Source organism: Rhineura floridana, chromosome 4, assembly GCF_030035675.1.
Source record: "Rhineura floridana isolate rRhiFlo1 chromosome 4, rRhiFlo1.hap2, whole genome shotgun sequence".
Lineage (NCBI taxonomy): Eukaryota > Metazoa > Chordata > Lepidosauria > Squamata > Rhineuridae > Rhineura > Rhineura floridana.
In genome coordinates, this window is record NC_084483.1 from 147,888,681 (window position 1) to 147,915,667 (window position 26,987).

General features: G+C 42.7%; 1 protein-coding gene across 1 annotated transcript in view; it reads left to right on the forward strand.

The window, feature by feature from the left end:
* Positions 1-26,987, forward strand: part of VIT (vitrin) — a 79,628-nt gene that overhangs the window by 21,750 nt on the left and 30,891 nt on the right. The window contains exons 2-5 of the mRNA XM_061626408.1: positions 4,834-4,898; positions 5,492-5,554; positions 6,744-6,900; positions 8,461-8,594. Coding sequence (XP_061482392.1) covers positions 4,865-4,898; positions 5,492-5,554; positions 6,744-6,900; positions 8,461-8,594 — 388 coding nt within the window. The 5' untranslated portion in view covers positions 4,834-4,864. The remainder of the gene's footprint in view (positions 1-4,833; positions 4,899-5,491; positions 5,555-6,743; positions 6,901-8,460; positions 8,595-26,987) is intronic.

Below are 26,987 nucleotides of genomic sequence, written 5' to 3' on the forward strand. Positions count from 1 at the left end.
GTCGCCAATAATCTTGTTCTCTTTTGATTTGGTCTTCTAACTTAGAATCCAAAGTGAATCCACATTTTCTAGATAAGTTTGTCAGCAAAGCTGTTCTATGATCTTCAGAATTTTCATGACTTTGGTCCTCTGCAGTAATCTCAACATTATAAAATTATGTCATATCCAGATTAGATTTCATCTAATAAAGTAGAGTTGATAGTATCAACCAATTCCAATAAATAACAAATAAGATTCATTTCTTAGTAAATTTGACACCTCATTATTTGCCTTCTTTGACGCTGATTATATTTGCTAATGTAGTCATATCCCAAATTCTTGTTATCCACAATAAGTCATTGTGAGTGGATTAACTTTCTTCCATTCCTAGTATATGGCCATACAGGCCACACATAACAACAACAACAGTATATGGACATACAGGCTTCCCTTAGCTGTTTGTTGTTGTTATGTGCCTTCCAGTCGATTACAACTTATGGCGACCCTATGAATCAGCAACCTCCAAGAGCATCTGTCATGAACCACCCTGTTCAGATCTTGTAAGTTCAGGTCTGTGGCTTCCTTTATGGAGTCAATCCATCTCTTGTTTGGCCTTCCTCTTTTTCTACTCCCTGCTGTTTTTCCCAGCATTATTGTCTTTTCTAGTGAATCATGTCTTCTCATGATGTGTCCAAAGTATGATAACCTCAGTTTCATCATTTTAGCTTCTAGTGACAGTTCTGGTTTAATTTGTTCTAACACCCAATTATTTGTCTTTTTCGCAGTCCATGGTATCTGCAAAGCTCTCCTCCAGCACCACATTTCAAATGAGTTGATTTTTCTCTTATCCGCCTTTTTCACTGTCCAACTTTCACATACATACATAGAGATCGGGAATACCATGGTCTAAATGATCCTGACTTTGGGGTTCAGTGATACATCATTGCATTTGAGGACCTTTTCTAGTTCTCTCACAGCTGCCCTCCCCAGTCCTAGCCTTCTTCTGCTTTCTTGACTATTGTCTCCATTTTGGTTAATGACTGTGCTGAGGTATTGATAATCCTTGACAAGTTCAATGTCCTCGTTGTCAACTTTAAAGTTACATAAAACTTCTGTTGTCATTACTTTAGTCTTCTTGATGTTCAGCTGTAGTCCTGCTTTTGTGCTTTCCTCTTTAACTTTCATCAGCATTCATTTCAAATCATTACTGGTTTCTGCTAGTAGTGTGGTATCATCTGCATATCTTAAATTATTGATATTTCTCCCTCCAATTTTACACCTTCATCTTGGTCCAATCCTGCTTTCCGTATGATATGTTCTGCGTACAGATTAAATAAATAGGGTGAAAAAATACACCCCTGTCTCACACCCTTTCCGATGGGGAACCAATCGGTTTCTCCATATTCTGTCCTTACAGTTGCCTCTTGTCCAGAGTATAGGTTGTGCATCAGGACAATGAGATGCTGTGGCACCTCCATTTCTTTTAGAGCATTCCATAGTTTTTCATGATCTACACAGTCAAAGGCTTTGCGGTAGTCTATAAAGCACAGGGTGAATTTCTTCTGAAATTCCTTGCTCCGTTCCATCAACGTATGTTTGCGATACGATTTCTGGTACCTCTTCCCTTTCTAAATCCAGCTTGGATGTTTGGCATTTCTCGCTCCATATATGGTAAGAGCCTTTGTTGTAGAATCTTGAGCATTACTTTACTTGCATGGGATATTAAGGCAACAGTTCGATAATTACTGCATTCTCTGGGATCCCCTTTCTTTGGAATTGGGATATGTATTGAACGCTTCCAATCTGTGGGCCATTGTTTAGTTTTCCATATTTCTTGTCAGATTTTTGTCAAAATTTGGACAGATTCAGTCTCAGTAGCTTGTAGCAACTCTGTTGGTGTGCCATCTATTCCTGGTGAGCTGTTAGATGCTATTATTATGTACTGTCATTTCCAACAGCTAGTGCACACACACATGTATAATGCACGTTATGCATACAGAGAGAGGCAAAAGCAGCCAGTGCCACCACCTGAAATGAGAATGAACTTCCTAGTAAGAAACTTAAAAAACACAGTATATACAAAGTAAATGCACCTAATAATTATTATAACCTAGACTAACATAGTATTATAATCTAGACTAACATGCATTGGGATAGCCACAGAGACTTCCCTCCAGATGTTTTAAACTACAAATCCCATCCGCCTCAACCAGCATGACCAATGGTCAAGCATGATGGGAGTTATGCTCCAAAATATCTGGAGGTTACTATGTTTGCTATCCCTGGTATAATGATCCTTATTCAATTATAATTAAATAACCAAACTTCTACTTTATGCAAATGTCATTATACCCACAAAGCTGGCCACTACAGGATCACTGTCCATGTCTTTTCAAACTCTGGCTGAGGCAGTGAAGTTTTTTCAGATCTACAAATGGACTGCTTCCATCCGCACCAGTCACCTACTGTGGAATAGACATGCTTTATTTACTCCCTCTTTACCAGAGCTTGGAAGTGTTACAAGTAACAAACTACTTGTAATTCATTACTTTTTTGAGTAACGAGTGGGTAATTCCTTTACATTTTGATTGTAATAGAACTAGGAGTAATTTTACTACTTTTGTGGAGTAATTGTAACATTTCCAGAATTACGTCTGGGCATTACTTGGGGGGGGGAGCAGGGGAAGTCTTCTGCTCCTCTGATTTGTGGATGAAAATCATGTGCCTCAAACTGGGCTTCTGTGCAGTGCCTCTCTTTCCTCATGCTCTGTGGGTGGGTAGGAGGCGATGAGGGAGGAGGCGGAGAGTGAGACGGGGTGGAGTGGAAAATTTTAAAAAAAAACAGTTAGTGGTGGTGAAGAATGGAGTGGAGGGGAAAAGGATCCAGAGGTCAAGAACATGGATAAAGGAGGAGAAGGAGGCAGCAGCAGAATGGAGATAAAGAACTGTGGAGGTGAAAGATGACTTGTGAGTGAGTGAGTGTGAGTGTGTGTGTGTGAGAGAGAGAGAGAGAGAAAGAGAGAGACTGAGAGAGAGAGAGAGACTGAGAGAGAGAGAGAGAGAGAGAGAGAGAGAGAGAGAGAGAGAATACTGTGTTTGCACATGGCACACAAAGTGGCCTCCACCACCCTCTCTGGCTACTGTGCTGCATTTGCAGTATTTTAACTTTTTTGCATCTCAGGGGGAAATGTTTGCTTGAGTGAGTGTCCCTTAGTTGGTGGCAGGGCAGGGTCTGGGAGGTGGTTAAGTGAGAGAGATTATGCTTGCTGGCTGAGTGGGAGGGGTTGCACTTGGTTTGATGTGCTAAGATCTGAGTAGTGGCCCCAGCGTCCCTCCCCACCATCCTTACCAGCGAAGAGACCACCATTGCTATCTTATGAATAAAAATAATTATTCTACTATCTCTGTATGTGTTTGTTTATTTTTAATGTTGTTTTAGGCTACTTATATGTGCAGCAGCCAAGGCCAGCACCTTGTAGGCGGTTTTTTAAAAGTAACTGAAATGTAACTGTAGTGATTACTTTGGAGGAAAAATAAAGTAATCAGTTACTTTCAGAGCCATTGTAATTGTAATGGTAATTACTACTTTTTGGGGCCATGTAACTGTAACTGTAATTTATTACTTTTTAAAAGTAATCTTCCAAGCTCTGCTCTTTACAGGGGATCCTCCCTTGTTTTTCCCCGTTTTCTTTTTTAGTAAACAAATATACATCACACAAAGTAAACATGTAGCACAAAGTAGAAGGTTGTCAATTATTTCAATATGCTAAGAGTACTCTGAGCACTCAAGTAAGACCGAGCCTGATGCCCAGAGAAGACAGGTCAGCTACTCTAAGTCCTTCTTGCCCTCGTGCTTCTGCTCCAATCAGCTTTTCCCCTCAGCAATCTTCTTCTTGCTCTTTTCCAGTTCATGAAGTTTCTTAATCTCCTGTTTTGAAATCATAAAATTTCTTTTTCCCTTTTTGTTTAAACAAAGACTCCCATTGGCTCAGGCAAGACTTCCATTTAATTGCCCAAGCAAGGACGTTAAATGATAAATATGTCCATCGCTTTGTTCTTTCCTCACTTGCTCTGACAAGTTTGAGAACAGATTGTACTGAAAAGCATTGTGTGCATGAGGTAAAGTAAAGTGATATGAGTATTTTATTTGTCCAGTGTAGTATAAGTGTTAGATTATTATTTATGGACTAGTGAAGCCTGGGTTCAAATCCTTGCTCATCCATGAAGCTTCATCATGGGCATATCAACAATTGTCAGCCTAACCTACTTCACAACATCGTTGTGAAGATTACATGGTATAACCCATCCTGAGCTCCTGCAAAGGAGAATGGCATACAAAAATTATAAATAAATAAAATCAGTGGTGCATGATCTGTGATAAGCATGTATGTTTGAACCAGACTACCGAGTATTGAAATTTCAGTAGCTAATAACCATGCAGTCCTAACCATGTCTACTCAAAAATGAGTCCTATTTAATTTAATGAGGCTTACATCCAGGTAAGTAGGGTTAGCACTGCAGCCTAAGACAGCAGGGCATAGAGCCAGCACTCAATGCACTATATGTATGACTATGTACTGCCTTCAAGTCGATTCCGACTTATGGCGACCCTATGAATAGGGTTTTCATGAGGCAGTGACTGGCCCAAGGTCACCCAGTGAGCTTCATGGCTATGTGGGGATTCAAACCCTGGTCTCCCAGGTCGTAGTCCAACACCTTAACCACTACACCACACTGGCTGTCCAATGCACTATAGTTACAACTAGATGGAAAGCATAGAACATATAGGTAAGATATTATTAGAAAATGACCTTTTTAAATTAAGTGTGAAAGCATTGGATTTTTACTTTACAGTGAAACCCATTAAAATTCCAGGACTCTCATCATGCAGTCAAGGACAGCTATTGCAATGGTTTTTGGTAAGTAATTAAATAAGATGCATACTTCCATACTCCTAATCAATATTTTACCATCTCTGCTTGCTTGCTTTATTTGTTTATATATAGGCCACCCTTTCCCACAGATTTCAGGTCAGGTTACACCAATTCCAGCAGAAAAGACAGATAAAATAATTAATATATAAGACTTGGAGAAACAAAGGTAGGAAAACTGAGATGAAAACAGAAAATTAGAATGATTCACAGAGAATTTAAAAGAACAATCTATCAATATGAGGCTGCAATCCAATACACAAGGGGTAGCCATCATGGGACCTTCCAGGTGTTGTTGGACCATATCTCCAATCATCCCTGACTATTGGCTGCATTGCCTGGGGCTGATGGGAGTTGGAGTCCAAGAACATGTGGAGAGCAGACTACCCCTGCTATACACACAAAATCTGGGACTGGGAGTAAGCCACACTGATCTAAATGGTGTTTACTTCTGGGTAGTCATCTATAGGATTGCACTGAGAATCCCAGAAAACCCATAGTCCCTTATCCTTTCAACTTCATTCAGGCTGACGCTGCCAGCTGTCTCTTTTCCTCACATTTTCCAACTTACTCTGTTTCAGCTATGTTGCTGACTTGTACAGATGCAACTAAAGAAGCCACAAAGAAGAAAAAGTCTAAACTATGTAAGTGAACAAAGCCGTGCAACTGACTAGTCTAAAATGGAAGTTTTCAACCATAGCCCTGTATGAGAATAGGGAGTACCTTTGCATGTAGGCTACATGTGAGGAGTTCACTGAAAATGTTGTGGAAATGCCAGATCACCCAATTAAAGCAAATTGGTGAAAGTGGGGTTATATCATACACAGGGGTGTAGTTGTCGAGGGATTCCAGGGGTCTTAGACCCCTTATTTCTTTTGAAGCAGGGTCCCTATATCTCCAGCACCCTTTGAGCCAATCATCAAGAAAGGGGTGTGTGTTAGCCATTCAAAGTGCCTTCTAACATGTTTCCTTGTCCTTTCCTGCTGACTGGAGCAGGGTGAAAGGAAGTGAGTCAGTCACCGAGAAGACTCTTCTCAGTAGCTAACCTTTCATGCTGATTGGCTCCTAGGGACATCCGTTGTTGTGGGAGAAGAATTAACAAGGAACTAATTCTCAATCCAGCAGCAAAAATTAAAAAAAAGATGGGAGGGGGTGTGGCTGTAACTATCATAAAGAGACCCTGTACTTCTGAATTTGCTGTTCCCTACTGATCATACAGTTTTAAATGCATAAGAACATAAGCAAAGCCCTTCTGGTACAGGCCAAAGGCCCACCTAGTTCAACATCCTGTTCACAGTGGCCACCTGGATACCTATGGGAAGCCCACAAGCAGGACCAGGGTACAACAGCATTATTTCTACTTGTGATTCTCAGCAACTGGTATTCAGAGGCATATTGCCGCTGACAGTGGAGGTTGAACCTAGCCATCATGGCTAGTAGCCTTTGATAACTCTATCCTCCATTACTATATGCACTCTAGGAACCTTTGGCCCTCTAAAAGTTGCTGAACTACAACTCTCATCAGCCTCAGCAAGCATGTCCAATGGCCAGGTGTGACGGGAAGTAAAGGTCAGCATCTAGAGGGCCAAAGGTTCCCCACACCCGCACTATAAGGTTATTCTTGCTGTGATACAAACAAAGCTTAAAATGAACATTGGCTTTGTTGTCTCTACTGCCTAAAAGTATACACCTTTTCAGTACTTAAATTTTTTTATTATGGCATAAATTTATGAATAAGCTGCTGATGACATAACACCTTTGTGTTAATTGCATGGCTTCCATACTGCCAAGGGGACCAATATTAAAAATAACTTTAGATTTGTGTCTTTGCAGCTGTTCCTCAGCTCGACTGTGACATCAAAGCTGCGAAGATCATCAACCCAGAATTTATTGCTAAGTGTCCTTCAGGATGTCAAGATGTCAAATATCGTGTCTATGGAACTGATATCTATGCTTCCTTTTCCAGTATATGTGGCGCTGCTATTCACAGGTCAGCAGGGTTGTCCTTCAATCTCAGATAATGCAAAGAACCACAAGGAAAGGTACCCTTACTGGTAAAAATGCACAAAGTGTGAAGGAATCATGTTATAAGCTCAGCAGTTCCACAGTCAGTCACTTAAGCAGCAGCGGCTGGTGGCTCCATGTAAATGGAGCAGTGGAATCCGCTCCAGGTTTTAGTCTGAAGTTTCAAGGAACTGTCCAAGATGAAAATCTGGAGTAAAACCCAGAGCGGATTCCACTACCCCACTGACATAGAGCCACTAGCCGCCACTGCACTTAAAGCTAATAACCCCTTCATTCCCTTTAACCTTGCAGCTCTTGGCAGCTAACAGTGTGTAGCATTTTACACACTTTACATTTATTTTGCACTAACAGCCTTTTAGGCTTAAGGACAGACATACTATACAGAAATCTCACAGCAGGGAGAGCCTGATTTTCTCCAAGATGATGTGCATACCACTGGATTGAACAAGGGCATGGATGTCAGTCTTGCTTCCCATTCAGGCAGGCTGACAGCTCTTTTTACTAAAAAAAAAAAAATAACATCTATCCGTTTATCTCATCCGTTCATTTGGTACCTCAAGATTTTTTAAAAAAATAGAAGAATCTAAATGCAAAATTAGTGTTAATGGCAGTGGTGATAGGAACTGTCTTGGTAACACCACAGGAGCCAGCCAACGGATGGATTCCATCTCTGTGACTTGATTGGCCATTATGTTTTAGGGTGGATTTGGCAGGGGGAGAGGAATTGCTGGTCTTAATTAGGAAACTGTAGACTCTTTTTCTTACACATCAGGCTAGATTAAACATCTGCAAATGCTTCAGATCACTGGTTTAGGCTATATATTTTCCACCAAAGGATCCTTAATCCTGTAATTATAAAGTATCTTGCTATATGGCTTCACAGCTGCACTGTGGAGTTCATCAGAAAGTACATTCCAGTGCATTAGAGACAGAGGTAAGCCTACCTCATAAAGGCCAGCTATTTCTTGGTTTAGAACCAGTCCAGTCTCAAGATGGATAGTCCTAGATGGATAGTTGCTACCCTTTGGAATTCCCTCCCCTTAAATATTAGACTGGCACCATCTCTGTTATCTTTTCGGCGCCTACTGAATACCTTCCTCTTTCAACAAGCCTTTTAAGTTGAGACCTTATCCCAGTCTGCATCTGTGTTGGAATTGCTTTTTAATATGTTTTTACACCTTTTTTTTCTTTCTTTTTAAAAGATTTTTAAAGCTTTTTTAAATAATGTTTTTAAATATGTTTTATTTTAATGTTTTTTAAAGTCTGTTTTATGATGTTTTAAAGTGTTTTCAGTGCTTTTGTTTGCCGCCCTGGGCTTCTACTGGGAGGAAGGGTGGGATATCAATCAATCAATCAATAAATAAATAGAAGGGGAGCCTGGGAGAATATATGGGAAGCATCCCTGTTCCTTGTAAACCTCCTGGAGTCTTGCACCTGTGTGTGCTGGGCTTGCAATTCCAAACCCATTCAGATTTCTAGGGAGAATATCAGAGGTATTTCTGAACTGAATGCATTGCTTTTGCAGCGGTACAATTGACAAGTCTGGAGGGAAAATCCTGGTTCAAAAAGTCGCTGGACAATCTGGTTACAAGGGTAGTTTCGCCAATGGAATCCGATCATTGTCTTTACCACGATGGCGGGAGTCCTTTATTGTTTCAGGTATTGCTAGACCTAATTTCTTCATTTTTGGTAATGCTATATTTTTAAAACTAATAATCAGATGATCTGACAATAAGCATGGAGAACTGAATCATCAATATTCATATAATAATATTGTCTGAAGGAGATATCTGTAATAATTTTGCTTTGGGGACAACTTTCAAGTGATTCAGACAAAGACAAAGACCGAAACCCATCTGAATTATTTGGAAGTTTTCCCAAAACAAAAATAATAACCTCCTGATGCTTTTTCATGTCAGATCATCTGATTATTAGTTTTTAAAACAAAGTGTAGCACATTGCAAATAAATTTTGAAAGTTAGGGCTTTATTTTGGCAGCTGAATTGCCCCTAATACAGACTCTTAAAATTGTTGTCATGTGGCCACATAGCTCGCATCATGCTAGCAAAATGGTGTTTATTGGAAATTAACTAATAAGAATACTAACTCGCATTGTAGCATGAAATGGAGTTTTAAACCCTTCAGAAGCGTACTGTGAATTGCTTGAAAACACTTTGAGGATAAAGTTGATTGCCTCCGTAGCAATCTTGACACCACACCCACATTCTCTGTGGTCCCCAGTGAGGTGCAATGTCTCCTGCAACTTCTTGGGATCAGTTTCAGTTGATGCAGCCTGATGACATGAACAAAGTGCCTGTGACAATGCAGCCAGCAACATGTCTTCTCAACCCTTGTCCTTCTTGGTTTATTAAGGCTCGCTGAGGGGATATGATCAAGTGGATTTGGGGTGTGATCAGTGCATATTTGCAGGAGGGAGTAGTCTCAACCAGCCTGAAAAAGGTGGTGATCTGCCTGTTCCTGAAAAAGCCTGTCCTGGATCTGTTGGTTTTGTTGTTGCTATGTGCCTTCAAGTCGATTACGACTTATGGCGACCCTATGAATCAGCGACCTCCAGGAGCATCTGTCATGAACCAACCTGTTCAGATCTTGTAAGTTCAGGTCTGTGGCTTCCTTTATGGAATCAATCCATCTCTTGTTTGGCCTTCCTCTTTTTCTACTCCCTTCTGCTTTTCCCAGCATTATTGTCTTTTCTAGTGAATCATGTCTTCTCGTTAGGAAAGCCAATTAAGAGGGTTGTGGCACAACAATTGTAAATACTCTTGGATGAAACAGATTATCTTGACCCATTTCAATCTAGTTTCAGTCCTAGATGTGGGACTGAATCAGCCTTGGTTGCCCTGATGGATGACCTTTATCAGGAGGTCAGGGAGAGTGTGATCCTGTTATTCTTACTTGATCTCTCAGTGGCTTTTGATGTCATTGACCATGGTATCCTTCTGAGCTGGCTTGGTGAGATGGGTACTGGAGGCACTGTTTCAGATTGGTTCTGACCCTATCTCCAGGGCCTTAGAGAATAGCATTGGGTTATTGTATTTTGGCTCCCTGGCAGTTGTGCTATGGGGTGCCATCTTGCTCTCAATGCTGCTTTAACATCTATATGAAGCAGTCATTAGGAGATTTGAGATGAGGTGCTTAGACTCAGTGGTGGGCTGGATGAGGGCCAATAAACTGACTCTCAATCTTAGCAAGATGCAGGAGCTGTGGGTAGGTTGTTCCTAAGTCTAATCAATTGCCTGTTTTGGATGGGGTTGTACTCCATCTGAAAATGCAGGTTTGTAGTCTAGCGGTGCTCCTGAATCCATCTTTGTTATTAGATGCCCAGGTGACCTCAGTGGTTAGGAGTGCCTTTTACAAGTTTCAGCTGGTAAGATAGCTGTGGCTGTTTCTGGACCAGGATAGGCTGACCGCTGTCATTCATAAACTGGCAACCTTCATGCTGGATTATTATAATGTGCTGTATGTGAGTCTGACTATGAGGTTTGAGAAGCTGCAGCTGGTACAAAATGCAGCAGCATGACTGCTCACCAGGGAAGGATAACACCAACATGTTAACCTGCTGGTGAAAAAATTGAAATGAATGCCAATTAGCTACCAGGCTAAGGTCAAGGTGCTGGTTTTGGTGTATAAAGCCATATACAGTTTGGGACCAGGATACCTGAAAGATCATCTCATCTTTTATATACCCAGTTGATCACTGCAGGTGAGGGCCTCCTGCAGATACCATCTCCTCACGAGGTCCATTCCACACAACAAAGGAAGTGAACTCTTAGGGTTGTGGCACCTAGCCTTTGGAATTCCCTCCCCTTAAATATTAGATAGGCGCCATCTCTGTTGACTTTTAGGCACCTGCTGAAGACCTTCCTCTTGCAACAAGCCTTTTAAGTAGTTACCTTTATCCCAGTCTGCATCTGTATTGGGTTTTAAAATGGTTTTTTTAAAGATGTTTGGTTTTTAGTGTTTTATCACCTGTTGTATGCCACCCGGGGCTCCTTTTGGGCGGAAGGGAGGGATATAAAGTCAATAATAAATAAATAAATTGGAGATAGCCAATTTTGGGTGATCACGTTGTACAATGCTGGCAAAATTACCACAGCCATCTACCATACAATCAATGGCTGCCTTGATGTATATCAGGGCTAATGATTAATTTGTCTTGCCGGAAATCAACTCCAGAATATTCCCATTCTGAACTGATCCAAGGATTGGTTTTGTTTGTGTGAGATAACCATAAGATATTATTTGGGGGCCTTGGAAAATTGTGTTTCTTTCTAAACCTAAATTTCAGTTTGTTGACCATTGAACCGCACTGTCACTGAGTCTGTTTTCCATCAAGTCTGAAAAACTGTAACTAGGGGGAGTTATGTCTTTGCCCAGTCTGGGAACGGACAGCCAAGGCCGTTGCTATGGTAACCATCGCGATAGACTGGGAAAAGTTCTAGCAGCCATCTGTGTTGAGCTGAGTCTTCTGTGTATTGCCTCTGAACTGAGAGGTTGTCTTCTGTGTTTACCTTTGGAGAGAGATGTACCAGAAGGGGGGTGACTGAAGAAACTCTACATGTATTTACTCTTAAGCCTTTGGCCTTAATGTCTTAATAAAGACTCTTAACATGATCTAATGCTCTGAAGAAGTTTCTTGTTCAACTTAACTCCAACGTAATGTATGCTGTTTCACGCAACAACGCACACACGTCAACAGGGTTATGGGCCCAGATCCACAGCGCATTACACGGGAGTAAGTTGCTGGTCTGAACGGCAGACGGAGTTCCAGAGGGCAGCTTGATTGATTGTACCAGACAGAGGTGAGCAACATGGCTGTAAACCTGTCTGGGGGAGGCTTGCCAATGGAAAGATTGACGGAACAGAATTATGGCAGCTGGAAGCCGAGGATGCGGGCTTTGCTGATAAAAGAGGATTTATGGGACATTATAGATGGACCACCCCCGGCGGTATTGACCGCGGCCTGGAAGCGCAAAGATCAGAGGGCGCAGGCGTTTATAATCTTGGCTCTATCGGATTCTCAACTGATGTGTGTGAGTGATGAGCCGTCGGCTAAACAGATGTGGGACGCGTTGCAGGATTTGTCCCAGGAATGGCAGCGGAGGCAGAAGGCGCAGAGAGCCGTGCAGAAGGAGGCTGTCGAAAGCAAACAGGATTACAAGCAGCAGCTGTTAAAGGCTTGTTATGCCTGTGGGGCTCGTGGGCATCTTCAAAGAGACTGTGCAGTCAAGCGCAACTCCAGGGACGGAGGCTTGAAGCAGGGAAGTGTGAACTTTGTTTGTAAACAGAAGTCTCAAGATTTAGGACCTGTTGACTGGATTGTTGACAGCGGGGCAAGCCATATATTAATCAAAGACAGAAGTTTGTTTTACACTTCAGAAGACGTGCAGGATTTTGTGCAACTAGCTGATGGATCGCAAAAGATTGTGGAAGCCCGAGGTCTGGTGAGATCTGACAAGTTGGGAATACTGTCAGATTGTTTGTTTGTACCAGAACTGAATCATAACATGTTGTCTGTGAGAAAACTGGTGAATTCTGGGTATTGTGTAACATTTGATAGAGGAAAATGTTTTGTGCAGAGAAGAGGCAAAGTTGTCTGCCAGGGATTCATGACACAGGGGCAGTTTAGAATGACCATGGGTGTGAAGTGTGCTGATGCCTTGAGTATAATAGGGCGGAAAGGGAATGACCGCCAGAGCTGTAAAAAGACAGCTGTAAAAGGCACACAGTCAGTATTTACTGCTCACATGGAATCTTCATGTAATGCAATCAGGTTAATGCCTAAGAGAGTGCAAAGCAGCCGGGTACACATTCCACAGAGAAAAAGAAGAGGCAAGCTTGAACCCAGAGAACAACAAGAATTTGTTTGGTTGTCTGAAACACAGCAGTTAATTCTGAGCAGAAGCATTAAAGTCTCAGACAAACCTTGGGATCAAAGGGAAACAGTCATTCTTACAGGGTCAGATGACACACAATCACAAACATTTAAGCCAAATCCAGACATAAAGGTGGAGGGCACACATATGTTGGCTTGTGTGTTGTTGTGTGAAACAGCATACATTACGTTGGAGTTAAGTTGAGCAAGAAAACGTCTTCAGAGCATGTTAAGAGTCTTTATCAAGACATTAAGGCCAGAGGCTTAAGAGTAAATACATGTAGAGATTCTTCAGTCACCCCCCTTCTGGGACATCTTTCTCCATAGATGAACACAAAAGACAGCCTCTCAGCTCAGAGGTATAATTCAGAAGAGACAACACATAGACTCTGTTAGAACTTTCCCAGTCGCTATCGGATGGCTACCATAGCAACGACCCTGGCAGTCCGTTCCCAGACAGAGCATAGACATAACTCCCCCTTAACCACAGTTACGTCTTCACACTTGCAGGCTTCATGGAAAACTACTAGAGACAGTAATGCCTACTGGTCACCAGCCCAACAGCTTCCCTTTTTTCCATTAAGACTGCAAAATACACATGAAATACATCTCCATAATACATAGTCATACAGTCATACATTTCTACAATACCTCTTGCAATACATTTCAGTACATTGCATTTTCAGTTCAGTACAGTTCAAACTTACATCTCAGTCAAACTTTGGTTCAACACATGTCAAATAAAGTGTCTCAGGATCCATGTCTACAACTTTATTCATTCCAGGACTTGTTATTAATCCCACAGTAAATCTGTCAGGCGGTTTGCCTAAATTCGCTCTCGTGGAGCGTCTTAAAGGAACCAGAGCTTCGGCTCTCTCTGCCCCCCCATTTGTGCTTGTACTTGGCACAACCTGCGCAGGAGCTTCCATTTCCTCAGCTTTTCGTTTCTTTGATCTGTGTTTTCCAGAAATGAGCTCATTCAAAGCATCTCTGAGAGGTATTTGTGTACCTTCCACTTTAATGTCAACATCTGGCTGAAATTTCTGTGATTGTGTTTGTGTGTCATTTGTTCCTGTAAGAAGGACTGTCTCCCTTTGATCCCAAGGCTTTTCTGAGACTTTAATGCTTCTGCTCAGAATTAACTGCTGTGTTTCTGGACACCAAACTCTGAAATATGCATTCTGAAATCCCAAAACAAAACCTTGCTGTGCTCTGGGCGCAAGCTTGCCCCTCCTTTTTCCCTGTGGAATGTGGATCCAGCACCTTGCCCCGAATTTTTGAATGTGTTGTATTCTAGGCTTTCTGCCAGTAAGTTTCTCATAAGGAGACATTCCAATAGCACTATGTAACACCCTGTTGTGAATGTAATTCGCATAAAGAATTGCCTCTGCCCAGAAAGAATTCCCTAAACTGCAATCCAGTAGCATGGCTCTCATTGCTTCCCCAAGCACCCTATTTTTTCTCTCAGCAGTTCCATTGGAAAACGGGCTGTGTGGAGCAGTGAAATTCTGGTTTATTCCCTTACTTTCCAGAAAGTCACTCAATGCTTTACTCGTAAATTCCCCACCTTGGTCCGAGCGTATAGCCCCTACCATGACCAAGTGTTGAGTTTTGATTCTCTTAATGAACAGTTTCAGCTTCTGCTCAGCTTCACTTTTATGCTTTAACAGAAAAACATGACAAAATCTTGAAAAATCATCTACCAGTACCATGTAGAATTTCGCACCTCCTCGTGAAGCATTTATTGGCCCTGCTAAATCAACATGTACTAGCTGGTAGGGAGCTGTTGTGGTTCTCTCAGCCTCCCGGTTTATTGGTGCAATAGTCATTTTAGCTTGATTACAAGAATCGCAATCCATTAACTGCCCACAAGCTTTTAAACGCATGTCTTCACTGTGCAAAGGGGTTTTTCTTATTGTATCAAGGTTTGCATGCCCCAGCCTTTGATGCCATTCATGCACGCAGCCCTGATGTACCTGTGCCTCAGCGTTTAACACAGCACACCCTGCTTGACTGCTCTTTATTACAAACTGTGAATCATCATTAAGGCTCCCCTGCATGCACACTTCATCTCCCCTCATTATAAAACATTGGTCTTGGTGGAACAAAACTGAATAATTACAACTCACCAGTTTGCCCACTGATAAAATATTATGAGCCAAGTCCGGAACGAATAAACAGCCTGTCATAATGCCAAGGTTGTCAAATTTCACCAGACCACGTGCTTTTACGGATTTCCGTGATCCATCAGCAAGTAAAACAAAGTCCTGCTCATCTGTAGACGTGTAAAACAGACTCCTGTCTTTGATTAATATATGGCTTGCTCCGCTGTCGAGCAACCAGTTCACAGGTCGTAAATCTTGAGAGTTCTGTTTACAAACAAAGTTCACACTGCCCTGCTTCAAGCCTCCGTCCCTGGAGTTTCGCTTGACTGGACAATCACACTGGAGATGTCGTCAATCTCCGCAAACAAAACAAGCCTTCAGCCTCTGTTGCTGCTCCTGTTTATTATCCTTCGGCACGGCATGTTTCACCTCTTGCTTCCTGACAGCCTCCATCGACTCGGCTCTTTTCGCCTCCTGTCTCCGCTGCCATTCTTGGGTCAATTTTTCCTCAATAAACACAACGTTCAAACCTCCGTCAGGCATGGCTTCGAAAGCCATGACCATATTATTCCAAGTCCCATCAAGTGAAGCCAGGATCAGATAGGTCTTCTGAAGTTCAGAGTGTTCGACGCCTCGGTCTGTCAACTCAGCAAACAGGCGCCTGAATTCCGTGAGATGCTCACTCATGTCGCACTCACCCGTGAAGCGCATTTGATAAAGCTTCCGTGCCAAACACAATCTAGATCCCGCGGTCTGTTGCACATGAATGCCTTCCAACCGGTCCCACATCTCCTTGGCGTTTGTAACATCTCTCACGTGTAGCAGTTGAGAGTCAGATAGAGCCAGAAGTATAAAAGCCTGCGCCTTCTGATCTCTACGCGTCCAAGCTGCAGTCAGCACCGCCGGAGTGGGTCCATCTATTGTGTCCCATAAATCCTCTTTTATCAGCAAAGCCCTCATCCTTGGCTTCCAGCTGCCAAAATTCTTTTCATTAAGTCGTTCCATCGGCAAGCCTCCCCCAGACAGGTTTACAGCCATGTTGCTCACCTCCGTCTGGTTCAATCAATCACGCTGCCCTCTCTGGAACTCCGTCTGCTGTTCAGACCAGCAACTTACTCCCGTGTAATGCGCTGTGGAGCATAACCATCCTCTGCTACTACTGTTGGCTTGTGTGTTGTTGTGTGAAACAGCATACATTACGTTGGAGTTAAGTTGAGCAAGAAAACGTCTTCAGAGCATGTTAAGAGTCTTTATTAAGACATTAAGGCCAGAGGCTTAAGAGTAAATACATGTAGAGATTCTTCAGTCACCCCCCTTCTGGGACATCTCTCTCCATAGATGAACACAAAAGACAGCCTCTCAGCTCAGAGGCATAATTCAAAAGAGACAACACATAGACTCTGTTAGAACTTTCCCAGTCGCTATCAGATGGCTACCATAGCAACGACCCTGGCAGTCCATTCCCAGACAGAGCATAGACATAACTCCCCCTTAACCACAGTTACGTCTTCACACTTGCAGGCTTCATGGAAAACTACTAGAGACAGTAATGCCTACTGGTCACCAGCCCAACAACATATTCCTCTCAGGGATGCGTTAAATGAGCTCATTTGTGGGAAACGTAGATCGAAGAAACGCAAGGCTGAGGAAATGGAATCTCCTGTGCAGGCTGTGCCAAGTACCAGCTCAAATGGGGTGGCAGAGAGAGCAAAAGTCCTAGTGCCTGAAACCGCCAGAAAGATTCACTGTGGGATTAGTGACCAGTCCTGGAATGCACAAACTGGTTGAAATGGATCCTGACACGTTATATATGACATGTGTTCAGCCAAAGTTTGATTGAATAAAGTGTTAGCTAAATGTACAGAGGTGTTCTGAACTGTACTGAAATGTAAGCTGTATTGCAAGATGTATTGAAGAAATGTATTGTTGTTATTGTTGTAATGAGTTACAGACATGATGGGGAAAAGGGGGGATTGTTGACCATTGAACCGCACTGTCACTGAGTCTGTTTTCCATCAAGTCTGAAAAAACTGTAGCTAGGGGGAGTTATGTCTTTGCCCAGTCTGGGAATGGACAGCCAAGGCCGTTGCTATGGTAACCATCGCGATAGACTGGGAAAAGTTCTAGCAGCTATCTGTGTTGAGCTGAGTCTTCTGTGTATTGCCTATGAACTGAGACGTCGTCTTCTGTGTTTACCTTTGGAGAGAGATGTACCAGAAGGGGGGTGACTGAAGAAACTCTACATGTATTTACTCTTAAGCCATTGGCTTTAGACATTTATTAATGTCTTAATAAAGACTCTTAACATGATCTAATGCTCTGAAGAAGTTTCTTGCTCAACTTAACTCCAACGTAATGTATGCTGTTTCACGCAACAACGCACACACGTCAACACAGTTATATTTTTAGGCTGAAATCATTGACATTTCCAGGTCTTAGGCAGCCATACCAGAAACAGAAGCTGAGATCAAAGCATATCCTTTATCCTCTCTTTGTTATAGTTAAAGCTCTGCCCACTGGGGTATTTGGTTCAGCATCATGGTAGATCTGAGGGTCGGGGAGGTGGGGTTGCTGTGGTCTATAAGAGTTCCATCTCACTCACCAAGCACCATGTCCATGCAGTTACGGGTCTGGAGTGTTTGCACCTTGTGTTGGGCCAGAGGGACAGACTGGGAATCCTTTTGGTGTACCGTCCACCTTGCTGCCCAATGGCTTCCCTAACTGAGCTGACGGAAGTGGTCTCGGAGGTATTGTTGAGATCCCCCAGACTATTAGGACTGGGGGATGTCAACATCCATGCTGAGGCTTCTTTGTCTGGGGCAGCTCAGGACTTCATGGATGCCATGACAACCATGGGGCTGTCTCAATGTGTTAGTGGCCCAACACATACATCGGGGCATACTCTCGACCTTGTTTTTACTACTGGACATGGGGATAGTAATCTGGATGTGGGGAGTCTTACATCTCTCCCTTTGTCATGGTCAGATCACTGCTTGCTGAAGTGATCTTTCAGTAGCCTTTTCCCTCTGCAAGGGTGGGGGACCTATTAAAATGGTCCACCCCCGGAGACTAATGAATCCTGATGGTTTTCAAAGGGCTCTGGGGGATTTTCCGGCTGATAGGACTGGCGCTCCTGTCGAAGCCCTGGCTAATCTGTGGAATGCAGAGATGACCCGGGCCGTGGACACGATCGCTCCTGCGCGCCCTCTCCTGTGTAGAGCTCATACAGCTCCTTGTATACTCTGGAGCTAAGAGCGATGAAGCAAGATAGGAGACAGCTTGAGCGGAGTTGGAGACGAACTCCCGACGAATGCAATTATGCGCTGGTTTGTGCTTCTACCAAACGGTATGTAGGAGCGGTGAGGGCGGCGAAGAAACAACATTTCGCCGCCACTATTAAGGCATCTCTCTCCCGCCCAGCGGAGCTTTTTAGAGTTGTCCGAGGGCTACTCCATTCTGGCCCACAGGACATGGCAGATACATCGGTAGCCCGCTGTAATGAGTTTGCTGAGCACTTCCAGCATAAGATCTTATGCATTCGTCGGGACCTAGATTCCTATTTTATGACAGTTAGTCCTAATGAGGTGTCTGGAGCACAGTCTAGTCATGTTTTGTTGGATGAGTTTCAGTCGGTTCAGTTCGAGGACGTGGACAAGGTGCTTGGACAGGTACGTGCAACCACTTCGGTACTTGATCCTTGCCCCTCTTGGCTTATAAAAACTAGCAAGGATGGAACAGCCAGCTGGGCCAAGGAAGTGATAAACGCCTCTTTATGAGAGGGAGTGGTCCCTGGCTGTCTGAAAGAAGCGGCGGTGAGACCACTCCTGAAAAAACCTTCCTTGGACCCAGAGGACTTTAACAACTATAGACCAGTGGCAAATGTTCCATTCTTGGGCAAAGTCCTGGAACGAGTGGTTGCTGACCAGCTCCAGGCGCTATTGGATGAAACCGATTATCTAGATCCATTTCAGTCGGGTTTCAGACCCGGTTTTGGCACTGAGACGGCCTTGGTCGCCCTGTGTGATGACCTATGTTGGGAGAGAGACAGAGGGAGTGTAACTCTGTTGATTCTCCTTGATCTCTCTGAGGCTTTTGATACCATCGACCATGGTATCCTTCTGGAGAGGCTTGCGGAGTTGGGTGTTGGAGGCACTGCTTGGCAGTGGTTCCGCTCCTACTTGGCGGGCCATCTCCAGAAGATAATACTTGGGGAACATTGCTCGACCCCGTGGGTTCTCCAATATGGGGTCCCGCAGGGTTCGGTCTTGTCTCCCATGCTTTTTAACATCTATATGAAGCCGTTAGGTGCGGTCATCTGGAGCTTTGGAGTGCGTTGTCATCAGTACGCTGATGACATGCAGCTCTACTTCTCCTTTTCATCTTCTTCAGGTGAGGCGGTCGATGTGCTGAACCGTTGTCTGGATGCGACAATGGACTGGATGAGAACTAACAAACTGAAACTCAATCCTGATAAGACTGAGATGCTGCTGGTGGATGGTTTCTCTGGTCAGATGGTGGATACATACCCTGTCCTGGACGGGGTTACACTCCCCCTAAAGGATCAGGTTCGTAGTTTGGGAGTCGTTTTAGACTCTTCCCTGTCACTTGAGGCCCATGTAGCCTCGGTGGCACGGAATGCGTTCTACCAACTTCGGTTGGTAGCCCAGCTATGTCCCTATCTGAGTAAGGAGGACCTTACATCAGTGGTTCATGCTCTGGTAACCTCACGTTTGGACTACTGCAACGCGCTCTACGTAGGGCTACCTTTGAAGACGGTTCGGAAGCTACAGCTAGTGCAAAATACGGCGGCCAGACTGCTAACAAGAACTAAGCGGTCTGAGCATATAACACCTGTTCTGGCTCACTTGCACTGGCTTCCAATATGCTACCGGGCCAGATTCAAAGTGTTGGTTTTAACCTATAAAGCCTTATACGGCGCGGGACCACGATACCTGCAGGAACGCCTCTCCCGTTACGAACCGGCTTGTACACTACGGTCTACTACGAAGGCCCTCCTCCGGGTCCCGACCCATAGGGAGGCCTGGAGGGTAGTAACAAGATCTAGGGCCTTCTCAGTGGTGGCCCCCGAATTGTAGAATAGTCTCCCCGAGGAGGTACGCCTGGCGCCGACACTATTATCCTTTCGGCGCCAGGTTAAAACCTTTCTCTTCTCTGAGGCATTTTAATTTAAGTTATTTATGTAAATGCTGTAATTTCTATTTTAGATGGTGTATTTTTATATATTTGTTATACTGACTTTGTAATTTTATTATTGTATATGTTCCTATGTTTGCCGCCCAGAGAGCTGTTTGCTAGTCGGGCGGGATATAAGCTGAATAAATAAATAAATAATAATAAATATATAATATTTTAGCTGTCTGTCTGTGGTTCTGGATTTTATCTAATGCTGGCCTTGAAATATAGGGTGTCCTATAGCCACACTGAGAAATTATCATTAGGGCAGGGAAAAGCTTTTTCTGAGCCTCCTTTTCCCCACTTCAGATTGGGATGGTGGTAGGGTTGCCAGGTCAGAAGCATCCCAAACCCCGACATTTCAGGGGTGGACCCGAGTGATGTCATTTAGTATGATACATTAAACATCAACAACAGTTGCTTGGAGCATACCACTCAAACAAAAACTTTTCTCTGATTGGAAATTAAGATAGAAATCTTAGCTAAAGGATGGAGCCTGGTAGGGAACATTTAATCTAGCCTACTTGCTTCTGGCAAAAAGGGTTTAAGTGCCCTCAGGCCAGTCACCAGAAGGCCATTGTAGGAAGAAAGGAGCCTTGTGTTATGGAGATGTTAGATGGGGGCACTCAGAAATAAAGATAGATGCCCCTGAAGGATGCAATTCTAAACACACTTACCAAGGGACTAAGCTCCATAGAACTCAACAGGACTTACTTCTGAGTAGATATAGTTTGGATTGTGCTGTTGGTAAAGCTTGACTAGGGATCCTCTGCAAAGATATCCATATCCAATCAGGGACGGCAACCCCCAGCCTGGAATGCCCTGTCCCTACTTTTCAACATGGCTGCTCCAAACTTCTTTATAGATTTGTCCTTCACTTTAGAAAGAGGTCTGAGAAATGAGTAAGAGTAAGAAGATTCTCTACCCTTTTCTGTCTACCCAGGTGGGTTGATATAAGCTCACTTTGACAGCCAACCCAATTCCAGTGAATAATAATTGACAGAGAGAAAACACATATGGTTGGGTCTACCTTCACAGGCAGCAGCTTGGGAACAAGAACAACTGCAGCCACACTTGCCAGTATGTGAATTCTCTTACCACTATTGGGCAAAAAACAAACCATCATGCAAATAATAAGGTGCATCATCAATGGGTTTAAGGGAGTTGAGCTGAGCGCATGAAAACACTGTTGTTACTTCTATGGATGTAAGGGAGTGAGGTTAAAGGTAAATGAAATGTAAATAGAAAAAGAAAAAGAAAAGACAGTGATGAATAACAACATTGGAAACCCTAGATAGTGGGGGAGGGGGGAGGATGCAGGTTTCCTCACAAGTCCAATGTGCAGCACTGAAAATCCTCTTAGGTGATATTTGACCTACTCAGGCCTTGTCTAGTGGGAGAGGTAGTCTGCATCTGCATTAAGCACCTATATTTTCCTGGAAAATTGTGCTCCCCCCCTCTAGTGTTCTTCACTGGCACAGGAGGGGCCTACTCCACAGTTTTAGAACCAATTGGGCTTGTGTTAGATTCAGAAAGGCAGACAGCCGCAAATGTTGTTATTGTTGACATTAGAAATTTAGGGTTTTGCCCTGGAACTTTCCAGAAATTGTTATAATGAATAAATATAGTAAATGATTTAGTGCTGCTATGGCCACACAAGGTTAATCTGGGCTGAGTTCATTTGGAATAAATTCAGCTCCCCCCCCCAAGAGCTGTTTTTAAAAATAAAAAAGTAAGTAATGTATGCCCAATATAGTTTAAAAGTAAAGTTTGATATTTTTTTTAAAAAAAAGTGGTTTGGCCTTCTGCCCTATCAAGGGGGTTAACCTTGATCGATCTCCATCGAGGAGGTTAAAGAGATAAATAATGGGCATCTCCAAACTTTAGCAAGCTGGGCTGTAGAACTGAGCCTACTGATTGAAAATTCACATTTGTAAAGTAAAATAAATTCTTCTGTTGGGGTGCTGAGTAATAAAACATCCATTGGTTTTTAATGAGATGCAACATTTCACCAATATTTATATGTCTGCTAGTTGTTTTATTAGATAAACGCACAGAAAAAGATTGAACGTTAAAAGGAACTGCAAATGCAAAATCTAAAGTAAGTCATCTGTGGGTGACATCTACAAAGAAATGCAAGCTAAGCTTGAACAGTTGAGCTGCTTCCATTGCAGTTGAGCTCATTTGTCTATAAGCCAAAAAAGCGGCATTGTACAGTTTAAAACAAAAAGCATATTGATAGAGTGTTTCCACTTAACAAACAATTAGGAGTGTGGGATTTGCAAGTTTGGCCAATCAGGATCTGTACTAAAACCCATAGAAAATGAAGAATTAGGGCTACCCAGCCAAGTAGGAAGTAGAATAGTATGAAGAGTGAAGAACACAAGCAAGTTCACAGGATTCAAATGATGGGCACAGTAGGTATGCAAATTGACTGGTACTCACTTTCAGACTATTGAAATGTGCAGGCTTATGTGCAAATGAATGACTACATTCAGATTGATGAGACTTTCCTGCTGAAGTAACATTGTCGATTTTGTATTTCTTGAAGTTTTGGGGAAGTTACGGACATTAGATTTATCTCAGTTTTTCATGCAGCAAGTAAAGTATTCCATTTTAAAAATTCATATCTAACAATGCTGCCAACTGTTGTTTTTTTAAAAACAATTCTGTGTTTACAGAAGTTGCTTTAGATACTACATGGCAAGCAGATCTAATTCACTCTCCATGTCCATGATTAATCATCATGTTTAGCAGGTTTTAACACAAAGCCTGAATTTTAGAGATGTATGTACTTAAGCCCATTGAAATTAAAGAGCTTAATAGTGCATTCCTATACATGCAAGACATCACCCTAAGAGTCAGAAACGACTCGCACTATAAGTGTGGGGACACCTTTACCTTTTTATACATGCTTACTCAGATGTAAGCCTCCTTGAACATAGTTGGACTTACCCCCAAGCAGGTATATGATTGCTTGTTGCTATATATGTTAAAGCATTTACTGTTTCTAAAAATATTTTTTTCAAACTTATTTTGAAGCAAAGTCAACAGAGGTGACATGATATGACACAATGAAAGGTTTGCAATTTGTACTAGAATATAGCTGTCACAATCCCCCATATGTGGTTTAAATGTGAACTGAAATGTAGCTTCCATATGCCATAGTACACACACACTGAATTATATCACTATTATCATTGTAAATTGTGGGAATTAAAAATGATCTGTAATGAAATGGAACTCATTTGAAAATGATAAGGGTAAATAAAGGTAACCACACAGGGGTGTTAGAGGCAATATGCTTCTGAAAAACAGTTGCTGAAAGACAGGAGGGGAGAGTGCTCTTGCACTCAGGTCCTGCTTGCGGGCTTCCCATGGGCATCTGGTTGGCCACTGTGAGAACAGGGTGCTGGACTAGATGGACCACTGGACTGATCTAGCAGGCTATTAAATTATCCTTGCAAGGAAACCTCAGGAAACATGAAGGGCAAAGTAACTTAAAGAACTGATTTCTAAGTATTAAAGCTGCTTTGCACATTTTTTTTAAAGTATCCAAAATGCAACATGAGATAGTGCTGGAAGATGAGACCCCCAGGTCAGAAGGCACTCAACGAGCTACTGGGGAAGAACAAAGGACAAGTACAAGTAACGCTATGACTAATGATGCAACAGGATCAAAGCCAAATGGAAGACCAGAAGCTGATGTGCACAGATGCGAAAGGAGAGTTCAGAGTTGTACGACGAACACAATAGGAACATGGAATGTGAGAAGCATGAACCAGGGAAAGTTAGAAATTGTCAAGCAAGAAATGGAATGTATCAACATTACAATACTTGGCGTGAGTGAATTAAAATGGTCAGGAATGGGACATTTTCAATCAGGCAACTACAAAATATTTTATGCAGGAAATTAAGAAGAAACGGGGTTGCTTTAATAGTGAGAAGTGATGTAGCAAAAGCAATTAGGAGCTGTAACGCAAGGTCTGAACAAGAGATATCAAGGAAATTTAACGGGAAACCTATTAACATAACCAACATCCAAGTCTACGCTCCAATGGCAAATGCAGAAGAGGAATTGGAGAGATTTTATGCAAAAGTACAAGAAGAAATGGATCACACACTAAAACAAAATGTGCTGATAATCATGGGAGACTGGAATGCAAAAGTAAAGAATGGGGAAGAACTAGGAATTGTGGGGAAATGGGGCTAAGGAGACAGAAATGAAGTAGGAGAAAGACTTACTGAATTATGTGAAGCCAATCATTTGTTTCTTGCAAACACATTTTTTGAGCAACTGAAAAGACGACTGTACACGTGGACATCACCAAATGGTCAATATAGGAATCAAATTGATTACATAATTGGTAGCAGAAGATGGAGAAGTTCCATACTTTCTGCAAAAACAAGACCAGGAGCAGATTGCGGTACAGATCATGAACTGGTCGTATCGAAAATCAGAGTAAAGCTAAAGAAGAACAACAAAGCAACCAGAATGCCAAAATACAATTTAAATAACATCCCAGAAGACTATAAAGATCAAATAAGGAACAGGTTTGAGGCTTTAAACTTAGTTGACAGAGAATTCGAAGAACTATGCAGTGAAGTCAGAGATATTATCAGGGAAGAATGCAAAAAGACAATACTTCTAGTTAAAAAGAGAGAAAGACCTCAATGGATGACTAAGAAACTCTTAAAATGGTTAAAGAAAGAAGGAAAGCAAAAGCAGAAGAAGACAGAAACAGGGTCAGAACCAGTGGCATCACTAGGGTTGGTGTCACTCCTTGACGAGCCCCCAAATGTCCTGCTGAGCATGCACACAAGGCCAGCCACCCATGCCCTTGGGAGGGCACGCACCGGAGGGGCACCCAGCCGGAGAAGCAGGCCTGGGAATGCCGGCGCGCCTCCCTCGCCCTGCCGACACTGCTCCCGGTCTCGCCCGCCCGCCTGCCTGCCTCCAAGGAGGAGTTGGCTGCTCCGACACTGACCCGGAGCGCTTCTCAGCTCCTTTGCCGGGCAACGGCACGGGCACCCTGCCCCATGACAGGGCGGGTCTGGGTGTCACCCCCCTCATGGTATCACCCGGGTGCGGTCCACACTCCCCGCACCCCGCTAGTGACCACTGGCCAGAATCCTAAATGCAACTATATAATGACTAGTACGTAGGGACAAAGAAAACTATTACAATAGTTATTGTATAGAAATAGAAAAGGACAACAAAATGAGAACAAGAATCCTATTCCAAAAGATTAGAGAAATGAAAGGGAAATTTAAACCACGAGTAGGGATGTTGACTAATCAACAGGGGAACACACTGACTGACCGACATGAAATAAAAGGAAGGTGGAAGCAATACACTGAAGAACTCTATAAAAGAGATGCAAGGATGACAGATTCATTCACGGAGGAACCATACGATGAAGAACCAGAAATTTTAGAATGTGAGGTGAAAGCTGCTCTTAAACTTCTTGGAAGAAACAAATAACCAGGAATAGATGGCATATCAATAGAGTTGCTACAAGCTACTGAGACTGAATCTGTCCAAATTTTGACAAAAATCTGACAAGAAATATGGAAAACTAAACAATGGCCCACAGACTGGAAGTGTCTTCCAAAGAAAGGGGATCCCAGAGAATGCATCAAACTATTGCCTTAATATCCCATGCAAGTAAAGTAATGCTCAAGATTCTACAACAAAGGCTCTTGCCATATATGGAGCGAGAAATGTCAGATGTCCAAGCTGGATTTAGAAAGGGAAGAGGTACCAGAGATCATATCGCAAACATACGTTGGATAATGGAACGGAGCAAGGAATTTCAGAAGAAAACACTGTGCTTTATAGATTACCGCAAAGCCTTTGACTGTGTAGATCATGAAAAACTATGGAATGCTTTAAAAGAAATGGAGGTGCCACAGCATCTGATTGTCCTGATGTGCAACCTATACTCTGCACAAGAGGCTACTGTAAGGACAGAATATGGAGAAACCAATTGGTTCCCCATCGGAAAGTGTGAGACAGGGTTGTATTTTATCACCCTGTTTGTTTAATCTGTACGCAGAACATATCATACGGAAAGCAGGATTGGACCAAGATGAAGGAGGTGTGAATATTGGACGGAGAAATATAAATAATTTAAGATATGCAGATGATACCATATTCTTAGCAGAAACCAGTAATGATTTGAAACGAATGCTGATGAAAGTTAAAGAGGAAAGCACAAAAGTAGGACTACAGCTGAATGTCAAGAAGACTAAAGTAATGACAACAGATTTATGTAACTTTACAGTTGACAATGAGGACATTGAACGTATCAAGGATTATCAATACCTCAGCACAGTCATTAACCAAAATGGAGACAATAGTCAAGAAATCAGAAGAAGGCTAGGACTGGGGAGAGCAGCTATGAGAGAACTAGAAAAGGTCCTCAAATGCAAAGATGTATCACTGAACACAGAAGTCAGGGTGATTCACACCATGGTATTCCCGATCTCTATGTATGGATGTGAAAGTTGGACAGTGAAAAAAGCAGATAAGAGAAAAATCAACTCATTTGAAATGTGGTGTTGGAGGAGAACTTTGCGCATACCATGGACTGCGAGAAAGACAAATAATTGAGTGTTAGAACAAATGAAACCAGAACTGTCACTAGAAGCTAAAATGATGAAACTGAGGTTATCATACTATGAACACATAAGAAGAAGACATGATTCACTAGAAAAGACAATAATGTTGGGAAAAACAGAAGGGGGTAAGCAAAGAGGAAGGCCAAACAAGAGATGGATTGATTCGATAAAGGAAGCCACAGACCTGAAGTTACAAGATCTGAACAGAGGGGTTCATGACAGATGCTACTGGAGGTC